The 19,978-nt window shown below is 37.1% G+C and overlaps 1 protein-coding gene across 1 annotated transcript in view; it reads left to right on the forward strand.

The window, feature by feature from the left end:
* FAM135B (family with sequence similarity 135 member B) overlaps positions 1 to 19,978 on the forward strand; it is a 438,393-nt gene that overhangs the window by 287,045 nt on the left and 131,370 nt on the right. Inside the window, exons 4-5 of the mRNA XM_069081364.1 lie at positions 2,911 to 3,050; positions 11,315 to 11,385. Of these exons, the coding sequence (XP_068937465.1) occupies positions 2,911 to 3,050; positions 11,315 to 11,385 (211 nt within the window). The remainder of the gene's footprint in view (positions 1 to 2,910; positions 3,051 to 11,314; positions 11,386 to 19,978) is intronic.

Consider the following 19,978-nt stretch of genomic DNA (forward strand, 5'->3'; position numbering starts at 1 on the left):
ACAGTTTAATATAAGGAACAATGAACTAGGATTTAGCAAACTTGGGTTCAAAACTTCTCTCAGTCATTAATTTCCCTGTGTGACCTTAGTCAAGTAACTTTGCATTTGTGGGTCTTAGTGTCCTCATCTGGCAAATGGAGTGTAATAACACAGAATCATTAAAAATTAGACCTGGATGGGGCATCAGAAGGCAGATAATTCAATCAATAACTGATATGATTTCTGATGTCATCTTCTAACCTTTGCTTAAAGCATTGCATTAATGATGAATTCACTGACAGCTACTGAAACCATCTTTCTGATTGTTCTAATGCTTAGAGTCCTTTAGATAATAATATGAAACAGGTCAGCTAGGTGGTGCAGTGAGTAATTGCCCTCAAGAAGTCAAAAAAAAAAAAGATAATAATATGAAATTCTGTCCCATGTAATTTCTATCCATTGGTTATTTGTTTACTTATAGAGCCACCAGAACATCACATCTGTTCTCACAACCACTGTTTATATCAGGAAATATTCCACCTCAGAATGATAGTCCTTCACCTTTTTTTAAGACAGTGATTACCCTTGTTCACTCTGTCTTCTCTTTTCCAGGAGAACATCACTATTTCCTTCTACCATCACTAGAATTGCATGATTTCAGGTCTAGTCACCATCACAAGTGTAAAGTCTTACACATGGGTCCAAGAAACTGATATTCTAAGTACAATATGGGGGAGGCATGTTTAGATAGCAGTTTGTGTGAAGAAACAAAAACAACTAAGGTTTTTCAGTGGACTGCTAGCTCAGGGTGAGTCAGTAGTGTGATCTAACAGCCAAGAAAGTGAATTTGATCTTGGATTGTGTGGAGGAGTATGGCTTCAGGGAAAAAGGAAGAGTCAGGCCTGTTGTAGTCTGCCTTGTTCAAACCGCATCTGGAGTACTGGGCATCCTATTTTAGGTTAATGTATAGGTTGGCCTATATAGTGCTGAGGTCCCTGCCAACTATGGAATTGTGACTGTCAATAATTGCGTTATCTCCCTCCCAGGGCTTACTGTAAAGGTTAGGTGCTTGGCTCACGGTAAGAAATAATGATACAATAAATGCCACTGATTGATTGATGATAGAGGTAACATGATTTGTAAACCATGATGAACTATATATATGTGTGTATATATACACATATATGTATATATGAGATTGGTTATCATTACTGTTAGCATTTTTTCATTACCACAAAATTTTGTGATGACAAGGAGACTTTTCCTATGGAAACATATAATAGGTGTAACCTCAGATAGTAGTGAATTTGCAGAATATGAGAGAATATTAGACATGGAAAGGAAATTTTAATTGCCACCTGCATCAATTTTGGATGGTGTTATTTGTTAGGATGAACTTCCTTACATTGGACATAAATCAGCTTCCTTTTATTAAAAATAATGGAAAGGGTACATGACAAACTTAGTATAAAGGAACCCCCCCAACTATTCCAGGGTTCTCTAAAGGGGAAGCACGAAACAGCATATAATGGCATCTTAGGTGGCACAGTGGTTATAAACATTGGGCCTGGAGTCAAGATGAACAGAGTTTAAATCTGGCCTCATAGAGTTATTATCATTGTGACCCTGGGCAAGTCATTTAACCCTTTCTCCTTAGTCTCCACATCCACAAAATGAGCTGGAGAAGGAAATGGCAATCCACTACAGTACTTTTGCAAGGATAACCCCACATGGGGTCACAAAGAGTCGAACATGACTGACAGAACTGAACAACAAGAAACAAAACAGATTATGGTTTAGGAGAAATGTAATAGGACTTGAATAAAGTCTCTGGTCAACATTTCAGAAGCATGTCTTTTTCATATGATAAAACATTTTACTCCTGTTATACTGCCTAAATGACCTCAAAGGGTATGCACCAGTAATGCCAGTCTGCATTGTTCTATACCCATCCTGGCCATCTCAGGGCATAAGTGTATATCATACATTTGATAAATATTCACAGCCTTCTTGTTAGAATTAACATGTGTATAGTTCACATTTATATAATATTTTAAATTTTGCAAAGCACTTTTGATGTGTTTCCTCATTTGAACCTCACATTAACATGGTGATGTCCATGCTATTATCCCCATTCTACAAATGAGCTCTTCAAGTAAGGGCTGGGAAAACACTTGTCAGAAATGTCATAAAGATTTCTGTTCAGGTAAAACTAGATGTTCTTCTTAGATATTTCCAGTGGCAAAATTCTGATATTCAGTATATGTTAGTGAAATAAGTTTGTCTCACTCATTTTCTCTTCAGTGATGTCTTCTGTATTTATGACATGGTTAGGTAGCATAGTATATGGATCATGGGACTTGGAATCAAGATCCAAGTTCAAATAGTGTCTCAGACACTCACTGAATGTATAACCGTGATCAAATCATTTATCTTCTCTCTGCCTCAAATTTTTAAAAAGATGTAAACTATCACCTACTTCACATGGTCATTGTGAAAAATAAATGAGATCACATGTATAAAGCACTTTGAAAATCTGAAAAAGTGCTACATAAATGGTAGATATTATTATTGTTATTATTAATTATTGGAAGCTAGAGCAATAATTTCACTGCTATAAGGAGATCCCTGGGGAGGAAACTCCCTTTTCTAGTGTACCTCCTCCTTCTAGTGTGCCTCCTCTGTAACTTTCAGAGTTAGTTTCTTAGCCTAGGAGATTAAGTGATTTGCCCAGGGTCACACAGTCAGTATAAGTCAGATGTGAGACTTGATTGCAGTTCTTCTCTGGCTCTGAGACTGGCTTTGCTCCCACAATACCGCATTGCTTCTCTTTATATGGCAACCTTCTCCTGCTTTGATCCAGCTGCACCACTATAAGCCTGAATAAACAAGTAATCAGTCCTGTAGCTTACTGTCATTTTTCTTTTGCAGAGGTCTCCAACCTGGGTTCTGCAAGTATCCAAGACAATACTGTGAACAGCCGGATATTTCAAATCTTGTACAGGAATGAAGAAATCGTCATTAATGAGCTGATGACTTTTCGTGTGCATTTGCTCTTAGATGGGGAAAGGGTAAGGTGTGGGTCCCCACCCTTTGCAGAGGGGGAGGCTGTTATTCATTTAAGGCCTGAGACTTGCAGTATTAGGGTTTGTGGGAAGTTACAGAGAACAAGGTTCCTGAATTGAATAGGGAGATATCATCACTGCATCAATGATCACAAAGCATATGCAGTAATTGTAATCAGTTTGGAGATCATATAGGAAAAACTACTTAGATACAAACTCATGCGGGTAAGTCTTCCCATTGAAGGCTTGCCTCTTTGATAGAATGGAAAGTTGATGGAATCATTTCCCTCCATCCTCACATCCTACACCAATTATCAGTGACAGAGCATGAGTGCACACACACACACACACACACACACACACTTCACTACAGATCTGTCTCCAGCAAAGTCCTTTTGCCCCATCTCAACAAATTGTACATCTATTCATTCAGTTACTATTACAATCCTGATTTACCTTGAACCCCGGAATTTTTTCACATGAACCGTTGTCCAGTCTCACATGAGCTAATCATTATCTGATCATTGATACTTCATTTTATATTTGTACAGTCCATTGTCCCCCATCTATACGTGTTTACATTTATCCTTCTTCAGTCTTATTTTATTAGATTAGCAGCATCACACCAACTGACTACAATCCTAAATTCCTTTATCAGGACTAGATGATATCAAAGGCTTCTTGCAGCAGTAACTCTCAGTGTATCTATGAACCCACGAGGTCTTTTTTCTCTCTTTATTCTGTCATCCAATATGTTAACCATCTCAGCCTCCTGCCATTGCATATGTGATAGCCTTGTCATCCTGTTGCTTTATCCAAGTGATTGGTTAAAATGTCTAGTAGAATAAAGACTGAAGACAATGTCATTTTACTGCTGCTAGACACCTGCCTTGGAATTGGCATGGATCTATTAATCCCCAGCTTTAAAATGGGGGAGCTGAAATGCATAGTCTCCAAGGTCATTTCTAGTTCTAATATTTTTGTTTCAAATTTAAACTAATTCATTCAATGAATAAATATCTATTAAATGTCTTCTGAGTGAGTAGCACTATGGTAGATACTGAAAAAGATACCAAATTTAGATAAGACACAATTAATATCGTCATGCAGTGTGTCACAAATACAATTATACTACTTTTTAAGTAAATTAATAGCAAGTACATCTGTGGTGCTTTAATTTTTTAGAATATTTTGGATATTTTAATAAGCTTAAATGTGTAAAATTGTTCTAAGTCTTTGGGATTCTGTTACCTCATTTGAACCTCTCAGCAACCCTGTGAAATAGGTACTGTTATTTCCTCCATTATAAAATTGAGGATATTGAGTTTAAGGGAAATTAAGTGATTAGCTTGAGGTCATACGACTAGCAAATGTCTGAGACAAGATTGAAAGGGTCTTCCTGACTCCAAGTGCAGCATTCTGTCCCGTGTAACACCAAGGAATAAAGAAAGTGCTATCTGGTATGAAGGGAGAGATAACACATATAACACATAACTTCCTGAATGCAACAGAAAAGGCTTTCTGGAAGAGGTGATATTAGGAAAGTACCTGAGAATATGGGTAAGCATTCAATAGTTAAGGAAGGGAAATGGAACATATTCAGGGTATAAAGGCACAAAAGAACACGGGATATACACAAGACCCTGCCAGTCTCTGACTAATGGTAAAGAGAAAGTGGTACTAAAGCTGGAATAGTAAGAATGCAATTGATTGTGAAGGGCACTGAATGTCATCCAAAGTGGCAAAGTGAAAAAAGCCCAAGACCTTAAGTAAGAAGGACCGAGCTGAATTCCTGCCTCCAACACTTACTAACTCAGTGACTCTGGCAAATAACTTTCTTTCTCTATGCCTCAGTATCCTTCTCTGGAAAATGGGGATAATAGCAGTACATACTTTACAATCTTGTGAGGATCAAATATTGTGTGCATGTTTATATATACATATATCACCACTTAAATTATTATTATGTACATTTTACTCCATTGGGAGCCATTGCAATAGTTCAGTGAGGTAGCAATGAGAACCTGGGTTACCATAATGGAGCTTGAAATAAAGCAGATGGAGGAGATAAGAGAGAGTTTGGAAAAATAAATAAGATAATGATAGCTAATGATAATTAGTTAAGACAATTTATTAGATATGAAGCAGGAACAAATCAAAGATAAGAACATGATTTTGAACCTAGAAGAATACCAATAACCAAAACATAGAAGTCAAGTAAGGACTTCTCAGGTTTAAAGGGAATGAATAAAGTTTAATTTTATACATAACCAATTTGAAATGTTAGTGGGAATCCGGAAGGTTATTGCAGACTCCTCTTTTACCTTCCTTTGTATCCTAACACCAGGACACCACCTTTCACGTAGTAGGTGATTAATAAAGCTTATTGATTCACCAAGATGAACAGGTGACCATATTTGTCCAGAACTTCTGAGAGGGAACAGGGATGGAAATAGACATTGGTCAGTCATTGATTTAGAGATAATATGTGTATATGGGAGGGAATGTGGTTCTCAAGGGGCAGAGCAGGGGCATGAAAAGAGATATTCAAGGAAAGAACACTGGGAAGCACTCTTATTAAGCAACTGAGAAAAGAAAGAGAAGTCAGTAAGAAAGGTGCAGTGAGTTCACAATGAGAGACATATGAAGGAGGAGAAGCACAATGAGGGAGGGACACAATGAGGGACATGGGAAGCAAAAGAATGTCAAGCCAGGAGGGGAGACTATACATTAGAGAGGTAGAGTGATCAGTATCAGTTGTTACAGAGAGATCGAGGATGGGGACTGAAAAAAAAAAAGGCCATTGGATTTCTCAAAAAAGAGGACACTGATGAAATCAGTTTCAGCAGTGTCAGGGAGAACTCTCTGACTTCAACCAGTTGAGGTGAGAAATTCTGAGAGGGCCGGAGATGCCGTGTCTAACATTCATTTTCATTTAGTATTATAAGGTTCATGTAATAATATCCTCCATTATGATATTAAACTATTAATAATAATAATTAATAACAAATAGTCACATCATGCTTATTATTTGGCAAGGACTGTGCTAGGCACTTTACAATTATTATCTCATTTTATCCACATGACAATCCTGTGAGTTAGGTTCTGTTATTATCCTCATTTTACAGTTGAGGAAACGGAGGCAAACAGGGCTTAGGTGACTTGCCCACAGTCACAGAGCTGGTAAGTGTCTGAGGCCTAATGTGAATTCCGGTCTTTTTTACTCCAAGGCCATTACTTTATCCACTGTGCCTCCCAAATGCTCTGGCCATTTGAAGGACCTTTCTGATTTAAATGCTCTGTCTCTTAAGGATGTATCAATACGCTTCTAGTCTGATTATTCAGACAGCTTCTTACCACCCTGTACCCTCCATCTTGTCTACAAGGAATGTCACAGCCAATTAAAATCTGGAACCAGTGAAGGCTCTAAATTCACTTGGGAAAAAGCATACACTGTATTTATTTGGATCTTAGGTTCCAAATAATTGGTGATAAGAGATGATATTTTGAACACTGTGTGCGCTACATTACATACCTTATAATGCACAACAAGGCAAAGAGGCATGATCATTTATGGCATTTGTATTCAGCAAAATGTGGCATCCCCAATGCATTTTAACAGCCACTCTGAGAATCTAAATATAAATCCTAGGCATATGTGTCTTACTAGATTATGTTTATCCAGGAATATGTTTTCAAAGAAGCCTTTTCAATAAGAGTTCTTCCAGTTTTACTTGATCAAAATATTCTTAGGAAGAAAAATTTGATATGCCTTCCAGTCATTATTCAGTCTCAGAAAAGTTGGATTACCATCTGTGTGTGGTGTCATGGTGTCATGAAAAGCACACTTAGATTTGGAATCAGAGACTTTCAGTTTGAGGAGTCCTGGTTAGGCTAGAGATTAGCTCATTAATTTTGGGAAAACCACATCATCACTATGAAACTCATTTTCTTCATCCATAAAATATAGATATTTACATCACTCACCTCCAACTCAAGGTTGTTATGAGAAAAATGATTTATGAATCCTAACTTGTAGAAATTTGAGATGATTATGAGGGACATGAAGGGGAGAAAATGATGATTATGGTGATAGTGTGATATTATGGTGATAGAGTGGCAGTATGATGTAGGAGATCTGGTATTAGACTTGGAGTTAAGGAGGTCTGGGCTCAAATCCTGCCTCAGAGATTTACTAACTATGGGTAAGTCACTTAATCTTTTTCCATTTAGTTTCCTTATCTGCAAAATGAAGGAGTTAGACTTAATGGACTCTAAAGTCTCTTCTATTTCTAAATCTAACAATAATTATAATACAATAGCAATAACATTACATAATAATAGCTAGCAACTATAGTAGTTAGCTAGTTGGAGCAGTGAATAGAATGCTGGTCCTGGAGTGAGAAAGACATGAGTTCAAATGTGACCTCAGACATTTACTAGCTGTGTGATCCTGGGTAAGTCACTTGACCTCAGTTTGCCTTCATCTATTGAGGAAGGGAATGGTAAACCACTCCAGTATCTCTAATAAGAAAGCCCCATGCACAGTATTATTAGTGTACTATGGTCCATGGTGTTACAAAGATTTGTATACAACTGTATAACAAGTATGTATAGAGAGCTTTGAGCTTTGCAGTATGTTTTGCATTTGATTAGTGATTACTTATTCCACAGGATTAGTATTATTATCAAATGAGATTGTTACCTCTTTCTGTTTCTTCTTATGACTTGTCCTTTGGATTGCAGAAGATAAAACTGAACTCAGCCTATACAATTAGATACATAGCATTCATGGGTATCTGGGATAGAGTTTAATTATCGTTTATTTCTTTTTTTCTGTTTTTCTGTGCTCTATCTGGCAGTTGGAGCAGATCCATTTAATTTTGTCCTCCCTATGATATTTTGCTCCTCACCTGTCACAGGACCTCACCTATCACAGACCTCTTGGTCTATGTTCCTCTACCTCATCAAAACCCTCTGAGAAGCAGTTTGGATCTTAGAGACTCATCCCTTCATTTGACAGATGTAGACCTTGAGGTCAGTAAAGGAAAAATCATTAGTCAAGGTCATAGTGGGAGTTAGTGGCAAATCGAGGCTAGAAATTTGTACCCAGTGATTCTTGGTCCCCTTTCCTTTCTATGACTGTGCCACTTATTCAGTAAATAAATAGGTAAGGTATTTATTACATATTTACTTTGTTCCAAGCACAATTCTAAGTGCTGGGGATACAAATCTAAGCTCTCAGGGAGCTTACAATCTAATAAGAAAAAATTAAACATAAAGGGAAGCTGAAAAGCAGAGGAAATAGAAGTGGGGAAAGGGTACCCATAGGTGGAGGATTCAGGATAGAAGTGAACAGCATGAATGGGGAATCTCATGAAATGTCATTCTAGGCCTGGGTCAAGGACTCACCAAGTAGAAGAGTAGGCCTTACCCATCTGGCTTCTGATTCTATCAGTCTGCTGATTGTTATTTTGGCCCAGTCACCAAAATCCTCTTAATTATCTAATAAGGTTTCAGTTCATATTTTCTGTACTATTTTATCTACCTAATCATTTTATCCATTCATTTATTTAATTACTTATTAATTAAATAAAATGAACTAATTACTTATTTATTGTTAAAACACTATCTCCACATTGATGCTTTTACCCTTTTTTGGCTTCCCATTAGCTAGTCAGTGACATTTATATATGTTCTAGGCATGGTGTTCACTCTTAATTTGTTCTTAGATCTCTTCCTATTTCTTTAGCCTCCTTCACTGATGGTTCTTTTTCCTCCCCTAATTAATTAGCCTCCCTGTCTTTCACTACACTCTCTGCCTCAGCAATGCCATCCACTCCCATGCTGTCATCATGTCTAGAAAGAAGTTTGGGGCTGCAATTGCATCTTTCAATTACTAGCCAGTAATGAATGACATGTATAAGGAGTGGACAAGAGTAGTTGAATCCTTCTGATGATACAGAGAACATTTTGATGAGGAGCTCAAGTGACAGGAAAGAAAGAAAGTGAAGGAGTGTTTGTAAACAGTTCGACATTGAAGAGAATTTCTAGTTTAATGTAAACATGTCAATCTAAAATAACTTGTATAAATTGAAAATACAATTCTTAATATTAGCATTAATATCACAGTAAGATAGAGAATATTCATATATAAATGCATGCCCAACTATATAAATGTATGCACATATATCTGTGCATATGCATATAATACATATATTGACTTGAATATGAGTTGAGATAGAAAAACTAAATTGGAAAGATTATAGTATCATGGTTAACAATTTCCCTTTTCTTCCACTGCCCCCATCATCAATATTCTGTCCTTACCAATTTGCTAGGTTAGTTTCCTGCTCCTTTCATTCCCTACTTCTCTTCACAATGGAAAACTGACCTTTCTGGGTCTGTTGCCTATAATGTTTGCCCATGCATAATGATCCAGCTCAAATTCCTCCTCCTACATGGAACCATTCAGTCCCCTCATCCCTTATTGTTCTCTCCACTGTCAGAATTCTCATTTCAAAACTCTTCAGTTGTCAATTAACATCCAACATGTCTTATCCATCCTCCTACTGTAAGGCAAGATGACATCTGAATCATCCTCAATCTAGGATACTTTGAATTCAGTTCAGTAGCCATTGAATCATATAAGCATCTAAGGTTTGCTAGACCTTGTGCTCAGGACTTAGAGATATAAAAGTAGATGTGATGCAGGTCTTGCCATTGAGGTATTTATAGTCTAATGGGAAGGAAAATGTGCCTATAACTGTAATTTAATGGAAAATTAATACTTCAATTTGAGAACATTTGTTAAGTGCCAAAAATCAAAACATTCAATTTGAGAAACACTGATTAAATGCCCTTTATGTGCAAAGAGGTATTTATGCTAAGTACCATGGATAGGACAGAAACTAAATAGTTCTAGGCCTCAAAGGATTTGCATTCTGTTGTAGAGAAGTGTATACAGAGAGATTTGAGGAACTTGTTGTTCTCAGTCATTTTTCAGTTATATACAACTTTTCATGACTCCATTTGGTGTTTTCTTGGCAAAGATACTTAGGTGTTTTGCCATTTCCTTCTCCAGATCATTTTTACAGATGAGGAAACTGAAGCAAAGAGGGTTAAATGACTTATCTGGAATAACATTGCTAGTAAGTGACCAAGGCCAGATTTGAACTCATGAAGGTGAGTCTTCCTGACTCAAGGTCGAGTGCGCTATCCACCCAGAAAGTATAATTAAGTTATTACAACAACCATAATTACCTATCCTCTCATCCTGGTTGCCACCACTATGTATATTCTTGAAAGACAGTAAAAGAGACTTCAATACTTTGAACAAAAGAGCATCTTAACCGACAGAACAGAGAACAGATTTGTAATAGAACTATTGTTTATGATATAATTCAACAGAATATTGATTAGCAAATGTTTATTAAGTACCTAGAGAAATTATGTCATTGTGAGTATGGGGTCCTAAAGCCTGGAAGACCTGGAGTCAAGTTCTGCCTCTGACAAAGAATGACTGTGTGAGTCTGGACAAATCACTTAACCTCTCAGTTCTCTGGGCGAATTTTCAAGACTAGTTGACAGAGAAGATGTCATTTTTCATTGGTAAAGATCATTCTCTTACCTGCAAGTTCCATAGACCAGTGAAATATAGAGGTCTAGTTTCTATTCCTAAGCACCAAAGGTGGGCAGATGAATGAAAGGTGCTTTAGGTTAGGGACTGCTTTCATTCCCCACCCTATCCCACTTTATCCTTAATGCCTCATGTAGGACCTGATACATAACAGTGTATTTGATAAATGATCGCTGAACTGAACTAAATAAAACATAGAGCCTGTAGCTTTATGAAACATGCAGTCGACTAGGGGTATTCAGCATGCACACAGAATAAGTATGATTCATGAGAGAGAATATGCAATAAACTAGAAATATAGACAAAATTCTATAGGAAAACCTAAGAAAGGAAAGAATCCTTTTGTAAATATATAAGTCTGTGAGCTATAAGGATGGGTAGCTATCCCCTACTAACTAGACGGGCTTGTAGAGGAGGAGATATGCCCATCTCAGGCATCTCAGACAAATGTAGTAATAAACTTGAACTTGCTGTGAAATTCTCACTGTCTAGAGGCCTCTTCTACCTTGCCTAATAAATTCAATAACTTGACTGCTCAGTGGTGCAATTCTCTCAAGAAGGGAAACATCAAATATTTGAGTTGGGGCAGAAATTGGTCTTTGGAATAAATTGGTTTTTCTTTTCTTTGTAGGTTGAAAATGCTTTAAGTGAAGTAGATTTCCAGCTCAAGTTGGACCTTCATTTTACAGAGAGTGAACAGCAGTGAGTATAACCCTGAGACTTTAATCCTACTAATACTTCCTCCTGATGTCTCTTGTATAGTCCTTTTCCCTCGAGGGTACTGCTCAAGGAGCAAACTCCTCTAGTAATAAGGAACATTCTTTTCTTGTCTTATGGCCTATCCATGAGTTCATAGTAAAAACTGGTGGTTAAGTAAGATAAAAAATTCCTACCTTGTTCTAAGGTTGTAAAATATAGAATTCTATTTATTATCTCTGAAGAATTGAAAATGTTTATCGCCCAGAGGACAATGGAAAAGCAACTCTCTCTCTCTCTCTCTCTCTCTCTCTCTCTCTCTCTCTCTCTCTCTCTCTCTCTCTCTCTCTCTCTCTCTCTCTCTTTCTCTCTCTCTCTCTCTCTATATATATATATATATAAAATTGTGTGTGTGTATTTGTGTAGTGTGTGTGTATGTTTGTGTAAAACTATAACCTACTAGTTACAAAGAGAAGTAACATAAAGGTTACCATTGAAGAAATACAAGAAGAAAAAGAAGAAGGGATAGCCCCATGGCAAGAGTATCAGATCTCTTGGGAACCTCACAATGTCAGCTGAGGGTGATGGAGGTCCCTAGTACCTTGGGTGAATCCTCTAGAGCAAACTTATGGAAGGGTATGAACAAAGGACAAACAGAATGAGGAGGCATGGGTGGATTAGCACAGCATTGATCTTATCACAGCTCTATTTGAATATAAATTCCACATTCCATCCATTCCTTGTTATTTAAGCTATTATAAAGAGTTCATTTTTCCAAATAAAAAATGATAGACTTATTGAAAGAGGCACTGGACGTCTTCCAGTGCCATGTCTACCTGAAGTGTAACTTCTGACTACCATATCACTAACAAGGGGTTACCTAGCTTCTACTTAAATGAGTGACATGATGCTCACTACTTCCATTGTAGGGCATTATTGTTAGAATGTTCTTTATATTGTGAAATCTGCATATCTCTAACTTCTTGTATTATTATTCCTAGAGTATTTTTGCCTCTGGGGAATGAATCAAACCAAATGAGTCCAATTACTTTTCCACATAATAGCTATTCATATACTTGAAGACATTCATTGTGTCCCCCAAACCCCAGTTATGTTCTCTTCTCCAGCCTAAACATCTCTCCAACTGGCCCTCATTTGGCATGGCTTTGAGTCTCCTCTCCCTTGGGATCACCCTCATCCAGATACATGCCAGTTTCTTAAAGTGCTTAGGAGTAGTAGAAGGAAAGGAAGTTCATAGAATCATAGAATCATAGATTTAGCACTAGAATGGACTTTAGAGTCCGTCTAATTCACTCTTCCTCAATTTACAAGTGGGGAAACTGAGGCCAAGACAGGCAAATTGACTTACAGAAGGTTGTACAGCTAGTAAATGGCAATGCCTCTATTTCAGCTAAGCTCCTCTGATGCCAAAGCTAATGTTTTCCCCAGTAATCAGTCAGGAAACATTTATTAAGCACCTGTTTTGTAACAGGCACTGTGCTAAGCTCCAGGGATACAAAAAGAGAACCTCAAGGAGCTTTCAGTCTCATGAGGGAGATAACATGCAAAAAATATATACAAAGCAATCTGTATATAGGATCAATAGGAAATAATAGAGGGAAGGCTCTGTAATTAAGAGGGGTTGGGGAAGGCTTCATATAGAAGTGGGATTTTAGCTGGGACTTAAAGAAAACCAGGTGGGGGTAGCTAGGTGGTACAGTGAATAGAGCACCGGCCCTGAAGTCAGGAGGACTAAGAGTTCAAAGCTGGCCTCAGACACTTAATACAAAACTAGCCATGTGACCTTGGGCAAGTCACTTAACCCCAATTGCCCTTCCAAAAAAAAAAGAAAACCAGGTGGTAAGTGGTTGGAATAGAGAAGGGAGAACATTCCAGTCATGGGGGAAAACAGAGAAAATAACAGGAGCTAAGAGATGGAGTGTTGTTTGTGGAACAGCCAGGGGCCCAATGTCACTGCATCAAAGAGTGTGAACCTGGGAGTAAGGTGCAAAGAAGACTGGAAAGGTGGGAGATGGCCAGATTGTGAAGGACTTTGAATGTCTAACAGCATTTTTATTTAGTCCTGGAGGCAATAGGAAGCTACTTAATAGGGTGTCATGGTTATACTTACACTTTAGTAGGCTCATTTGAGTGGCTGAATGGAGGAAAGACTGGAGTGGAGAGAGACTGGAGGCAGGCATGTCCGAGTAGGTGATTGCAGTCATCTAGGCATGAGGAGATGAGGGCCTGCATTAGAGTGGGCAGCAGTGTCAGAGGAGAAAAGGAGGTATCTTCCAGAGATGGGAAGCTTTCTTTCTCCCCTGAATCATAGTTGTATGTGCACTTTCCTTCCTATTAGACTGTACCTACCTGAAGAGCAAGACCGAAGTCACATCTACCTTTATATCTCTAGTCCTAAGTGTGAGGCCCAATAAAATTTACATGCTCATATATACAAATGTTATGAAATTAAATTGAAAGTATCCTGGATGGAAAAGTGAAATCAACAGATCTTGGAAAGACATTTTATGGGGAGTGAGAGATAATAATCCAGAATCACTCTGGGGTTGTAACAGCCATAACAGCAGCATCACCAGTAGCAGCAAGCTACAAAAATACTTCTTTGCTCTCCTGTTATGGTATGAAAGTGACCTGGAGCTCTCCGGTTATGGAACAGCAGAGAGAAAGCCAGTCCTACCAAATAACTGACAGTCCAAGAATGGAACCAAATAAATTCAGAGAGGTTTACTTAAAAGGAGAAGATGGATTTAGTCATAAATGAGGTGAACCTTCTGAAAGTGGGATAGCCTGTCTCTAAAGGTGGTGGTGCATCCCATCCCATCCCCTTTCCTTGGAGATCATCCTACAGAAACGGATTGGGTAGTTGAGTATTGTGAGCCTGGGGATTCATTTAGTAGTAATAATAGCTAATGAGCGTTTATGTAGCACAGTAAGGTAAACCAAAGGCTTTACATATCTTACCTCATCTGAGCATCTAAACAATCCTTTTGTACACTGGTTGGATAAGGTGGCGTTTGAAGCCTTTCTAATTCTCAAATTCTGTGATTTTGTGATCCTACTAGATTGTTGTCCTCTGTCATTGAAGAGAGTGCTTATACTATCAAACCCACAGACCCCTGAAATATTTATGTATGGAAATAATATCTCACATTTTAATACCTACTAAAATGTATACCCCAAAATGTATAGTGGTTCATAAATCATATCCACCAACCATATCTACATATGATGATCTCTTGGTTTTGTGACTGGGAAAAAACCAAAGTGGTTGTATTTATATGTCAAAAGCACTCGTTTAGGAGCATGTCTGATTCATATTCAAGGGAACACTCAAGCCTGATGATCCAGCCATTCATTATATATGATTCTGATGATAAGTAAGGCTGTTTATGAATGCTTGCTGTTTATCATGTTTGGTTCTTCAAATCAGATTTTATTGTATTTGTTTTATTGGCCTTGTAATCCTTTGAAAAATCTTCATAGCACCATAATAATAATCATATTAGTAATATAATAACTACCATTTATCTAGTGCTTTAAGATTTTCAAATATTGCAAACTTTACAAATATCTCATTTTATCTTTACAATAACCCTCGGAAGTAGGTATTTTTATCCTCATTTTTACAGATGAGAAAATTGGGGCAGGTAGAGATTAAGTGACTCATCCAAGGCCACACAGTTAAATTAAGTGTCTGAGGCTGTATCTGAATTTGGAGCTTCTTGACTTCAGACCCAGTGCTCTGTCTACTGGGCCACCTAGCTATATTGTTCCCTGATAGTTTTTTTTTAATTGATGCTGCTTTGTGTTAGTAGTTGCCTAAGGAGTCTGTATTGTTACTTGTGCTGTATTGAGAATATTTAAAATAAATCTACTCCTATCTAATGAATTTTCCAATAAGAGTGGATGGACAGATATCTTTTCTTGTTTAGCATGAAGACAAAGCTATCTTTAGAGTCTGAATCAAAGCTGCTCTTCCCTACTGAATTTTTTGGCTGATTAAGAAATCAAAATGCTTTGTCTCAAAGACTTTTTGAGAGGACACCTACTGCATATATAGTCATGCACTTGTTGAAAGTTAGATATGGAAGGAACCATTAAAACATAAAGCATCAAAACTGAAAGGGACCTTAGAATAAAGAATGTGAAAATAGAGGACAGAGAATATAGAACATGAGAACATGGAATAATAAAATAGAAAACAAACTATTAGAAATGGGATCTTAGAGATTGTCTAGACCAAGGGTTTTTAACTTGGAAATCATGGACCCCCAAGGAGCCCATGGATAGATTTCAGGGGGTCTATAGATTTGAACAGAAAAATAAATTTCATTTTTGTTTTACTGTAATTGGTGTCCTTTGTAATCCTGCATATTTTATTTTATGCATTATAAAACATTATTCAGAAAAGTGGTTAATAGGCTTCTTCAAAATGTCCAGATCTATGAAACAAAGAAAAGGGTAGGATCCTTGACAAAATCCACCTTCTCATATGTTACAGATGTATAAACTGAGACTTAGAGTTTAGAGGCAACTCTACTGTCAGAAGTTTCTAGCTGTATCACAGGACCCTGCAGACTAGGGAACAGGAATGGTCTATGGTTAATGGGGCTCATGGCTTGTAGGGTGAATTCTCTGAGCTCTCACCTTATTATTTGAACTACATAGCCCTTTGGTTTATTTGGAAGAATGCTAGAGACTCTATGATAGAACATTTGCCAACAATGGAGGTATTTAAAAAGAGGTCAGATACCTACATGTAGATGGTACACATCTTTCAATTCTACAAATCAACAAATATTTATTAAAGATTGACAGTGAACTAGACAGATAAAGTGTTCTATTTTGAACTTTGTTCCAATCCTAGGATTGTATTATTCCAAGTCTATAATAAACCTGATACAAAAATACACATGGATGAGGACAGTCAAATTGACAAATCCATAAAACAGGGCACGTTGTGTCACAGAGATACTGTAAAATTCCGTAAAGAGTAGTGGGCTTGGAGTCATGCTATATGAGTTTGTATGCATGCTCTAAGACATATGAGCTATCTTATTTGGGCAAGTTACAACTCTCTAAACCTCAGCTTAGTTATCTGTAGAATGGAATTGATCAAATTTGTCCTGATGGCCTCACAGAGTAATTGAAGGAAACCCTTTGCAAATGTTAAAGCATTAAAGAAAAACAAACTAGTTTGTTTTTTTTAAGCAATTGGGGTTAAGTAACTTGCTCAAGGTTACACAGCCAGTTATTTCAGGGTGTGGTGCTAAGTATCTGAGCCCAGATTCGATCTCCAGGTCATCCCAACACTGGAGCTGGTGCTCTTACTCACTGTGCTACCTAGTTTTTTTTTTTTAACTAGTCTTCTGATTTCTTTGGGTTAGAAAACTCCTGATGAGGAATTTCCTTTATCAATGCCAATTGATACATTCCCCATTAAATTAAGTGACTTGAAAAGAATTACCCGATCAATATATCAACATAGGTCTTTTTGACTCAAGACCAACTCTCTATCCACTAGACTGGGAGTCAGCAAATTGTGGCCCACAGGCCAAATCCCACCCACCACCTATTTTTTATATGGCTAAAATGATTTTTAGCTCTCAAGCCATACAAATAAAGGTGGTGGGCTCTATTTGGCCCACAGGCAGGAGTTTGCTAATTCCTGCAGTAAACCATGCTACCTCTATAAATGATGATGATGATTGATGATGATGATGATGATGGTGGTGGTGGTGGTAGTGGTTGTGATGGTGATGGTGGTGGTGATGATGATATGAAGAATCTGGTAATTTTCCAGTAGAACTCAGTGCTAGATTTGTTCTCCCCACCCAACACTGGCTCCCCTTTGCTTGCTTTAAGGTACCAACCATTGGGGCACAGTGAATAGAGCACTGGCCCTGCAATCAGGAGGACCTGAGTTCAAATTCGGCCTCAGATACTTAACACTTACTAGCCACGTGACCTTGAGCAAGTCATTTAACCCTAATTGCTCTGCCTTCCCCCCTCCAAAATAAAGCAAAAAAAAAGTACCAACCAATAGAGAATTGTGAATGCTTGAATATTGAGAATGTTTGCCAGGGTTGAGAGAAGCAGACACTTAAATAATGAAGATGGGTTTAAGAGATTCGGTTTTGCACAGGAGAGTAAAGTTTTTTTTTTTTAATTAAATTGGTTTGTTTATTTACTTTTCATTTATAACATTCAGTTCCACAGTCCCTTGAGTTTCACATTTTCTCCCCCTCCTTCTCCTCCCCCCCATCATGGTGGCATGCAGTAGAATATAGTATCTACAAATATCTTCACATTAATCTTTAGTCAGGTTGTAAAGGATTATAACTGATGGAATGATCAGTGGGAAAGAGGAAACAAAACAAAACAAGAAAAAGAAACAGAACAAATAGTTTGTTTCAATCTGCATTCAGACTCTGCATCACTTTCTCTGGATGTGGATATCTCTTTCAATCATGAGTCTTTTGGAGTTGTCTTATAACCTTACATTGCTGAGAGGAGCCTAGTCCATCAAAGTTAGTCATCACCATATGTTGTGCCTGTGATTGTGTACAGATTCCTCCTGGTTCTGCTCTCCTCACTTAGCATCAGTTTATTTAAGTCTCTCCAAGTTATTATATAGTCCGTCTGCTCCTCATTTCTTATAGCAAGTAGTGTTCCATTACATTCATATACCACAACTTATTCAGCCAGTCCCCAACTGATGGGCATCCCCTTGATTTCCAATTCTTTGCCATAGTTTCAGATTGTTCTCTAGAATGGTTGGATCAGTTCACAACTCCACCAACAATGTATTAGTGTTCCAATTTTTCCACAATCTCTCTAGCATTTATCATTTTCCTGTTTTTTTTTCATCTTAGCCAATCTGACCAGTGAGATATGGTACCTCAGAGTTGTTTTGATTTGCATTTCTCTAATCACTAACAATTTAGAACATTTCATATGCTTATAGTTATCTTTAATTTCATCTTCTGGGAATTGCTTATTCATATCCTTTGACCATTTATCAGTTGAGGAGTGGCTTGTATTCTTATAGATTTGACTCAATTCTTTATATATTTTAGAAATGAGGCCTTTATCAGAGACATTGATTGTAGAAATTCTTTCTCAATTTTCCACTTCCCTCTTAATCTTGGTAACATTGGCTTTATTTGTACAGAAGCTTTTCAGTTTAATGTAATCAAAATTATCCATTTTGCATTTTATAATGCTTTCTAACTCTTGTTTCATCATGAAGTCTTTCCCTCTCCATAGATCTGACAGGTAAACTATCCCTTGCTCTCTCAGATTGCTTACAATATCAGCTTTTATACCTAGATCATGCACCCATTTCGACTTTATTTTGGTGTACAGTGTTAGATATTAGTTTATGCCCAATTTCTGCCATATTATATTCCAGTTTCCCTAGCAGTTTTTGTCAAATAGTATGTTCTTATCCCAAAACTGGGGTCTTTGGTTTTATCAAACAGTAGATTACTATAGTCATTGGCTGCTGAGTCTCGTGTACCTAATCTATTCCATTGGTCTATTACTCTATTCCTTAGCCAGTAACAAGTAGTTTTGATGAGTGCTGCTTTATAATACAGATTAAAATCTGGTATGGCTAGGCCACCTTCCCTAGCATTTCTTTTCATTGTCTTGATATTTTGGACCTTTTGTTCTTCCAAATGAATTTTTGGTATTATTTTTTTCAAGCTCTACAAAGTAATTTTTTGGTAGATTGATTGGTATGGCACTAAATATATAATTTAATTTAGGTAAATTTGTAATTTTTATATTATATTAGCTTGACCCAGTCATGAGCAATTGATGTTTTTCCAGTTAGTTAGATCTGACTTTATTTGTGTGAAAAGTGTTTTGTAACTGTGTTCATAGAAGTCCTGGGTTTGTTTTGGCAGGTAGATTCCCAAATATTTTATAATGTCTACTGTAACTTTGAATGAGATTTCTCTTTCTATCTCTTTCTGTTGGGTTTCATTAGAAATATACAGGAATTCAAGGACTTATATAGGTTTATTTTATATCCTGCAACTTTGCCAAATTTGTTTATTATCTCAAGTAGTTTTTTTTTTACTTGATTCTCTAGGATTCTCTAAGTATATCATCTGCAAAGAGTGATAGCCAAGTCTCTTCTTTGCCTAATTTGATTCCTTCAATTTCTTTTTCTTCTCTTATTACTTTTACTAACATTTCTAGTACCAAATTGAATAAGAGGGGTGATAATGGACATCCTTGTTTCACCCCTGATCTTATTGGAAATGCTTCTAGCTTATCCCCATTACATATAATACTTGCTGATGGTTTTAGATAGATGTTACTTACTATTTTCAGAAAGACTCCATTTATTCCCATATTTTCTAGTGCTTTTAATAGTAATTGGTGTTGTACTTTGTCAGAAGCCTTTTCTGCGCCTATTGAGATAATCAGATGGTTTCTGCTAGTTTTGTTGTTGATTTGTTCCCGATATTGAACAACCCTTGCATTCCTGGAATAAATCCTACCTGATGAAAGTGTATTATTCTTGTGATGAGTTGCTATAGTCTTTTTGCTTATATTTTATTTA

Source organism: Petaurus breviceps, unplaced genomic scaffold, assembly GCF_028583685.1.
Source record: "Petaurus breviceps papuanus isolate PSGF00001 unplaced genomic scaffold, PetGlider_PUasm1.0 98, whole genome shotgun sequence".
NCBI lineage: Eukaryota > Metazoa > Chordata > Mammalia > Diprotodontia > Petauridae > Petaurus > Petaurus breviceps.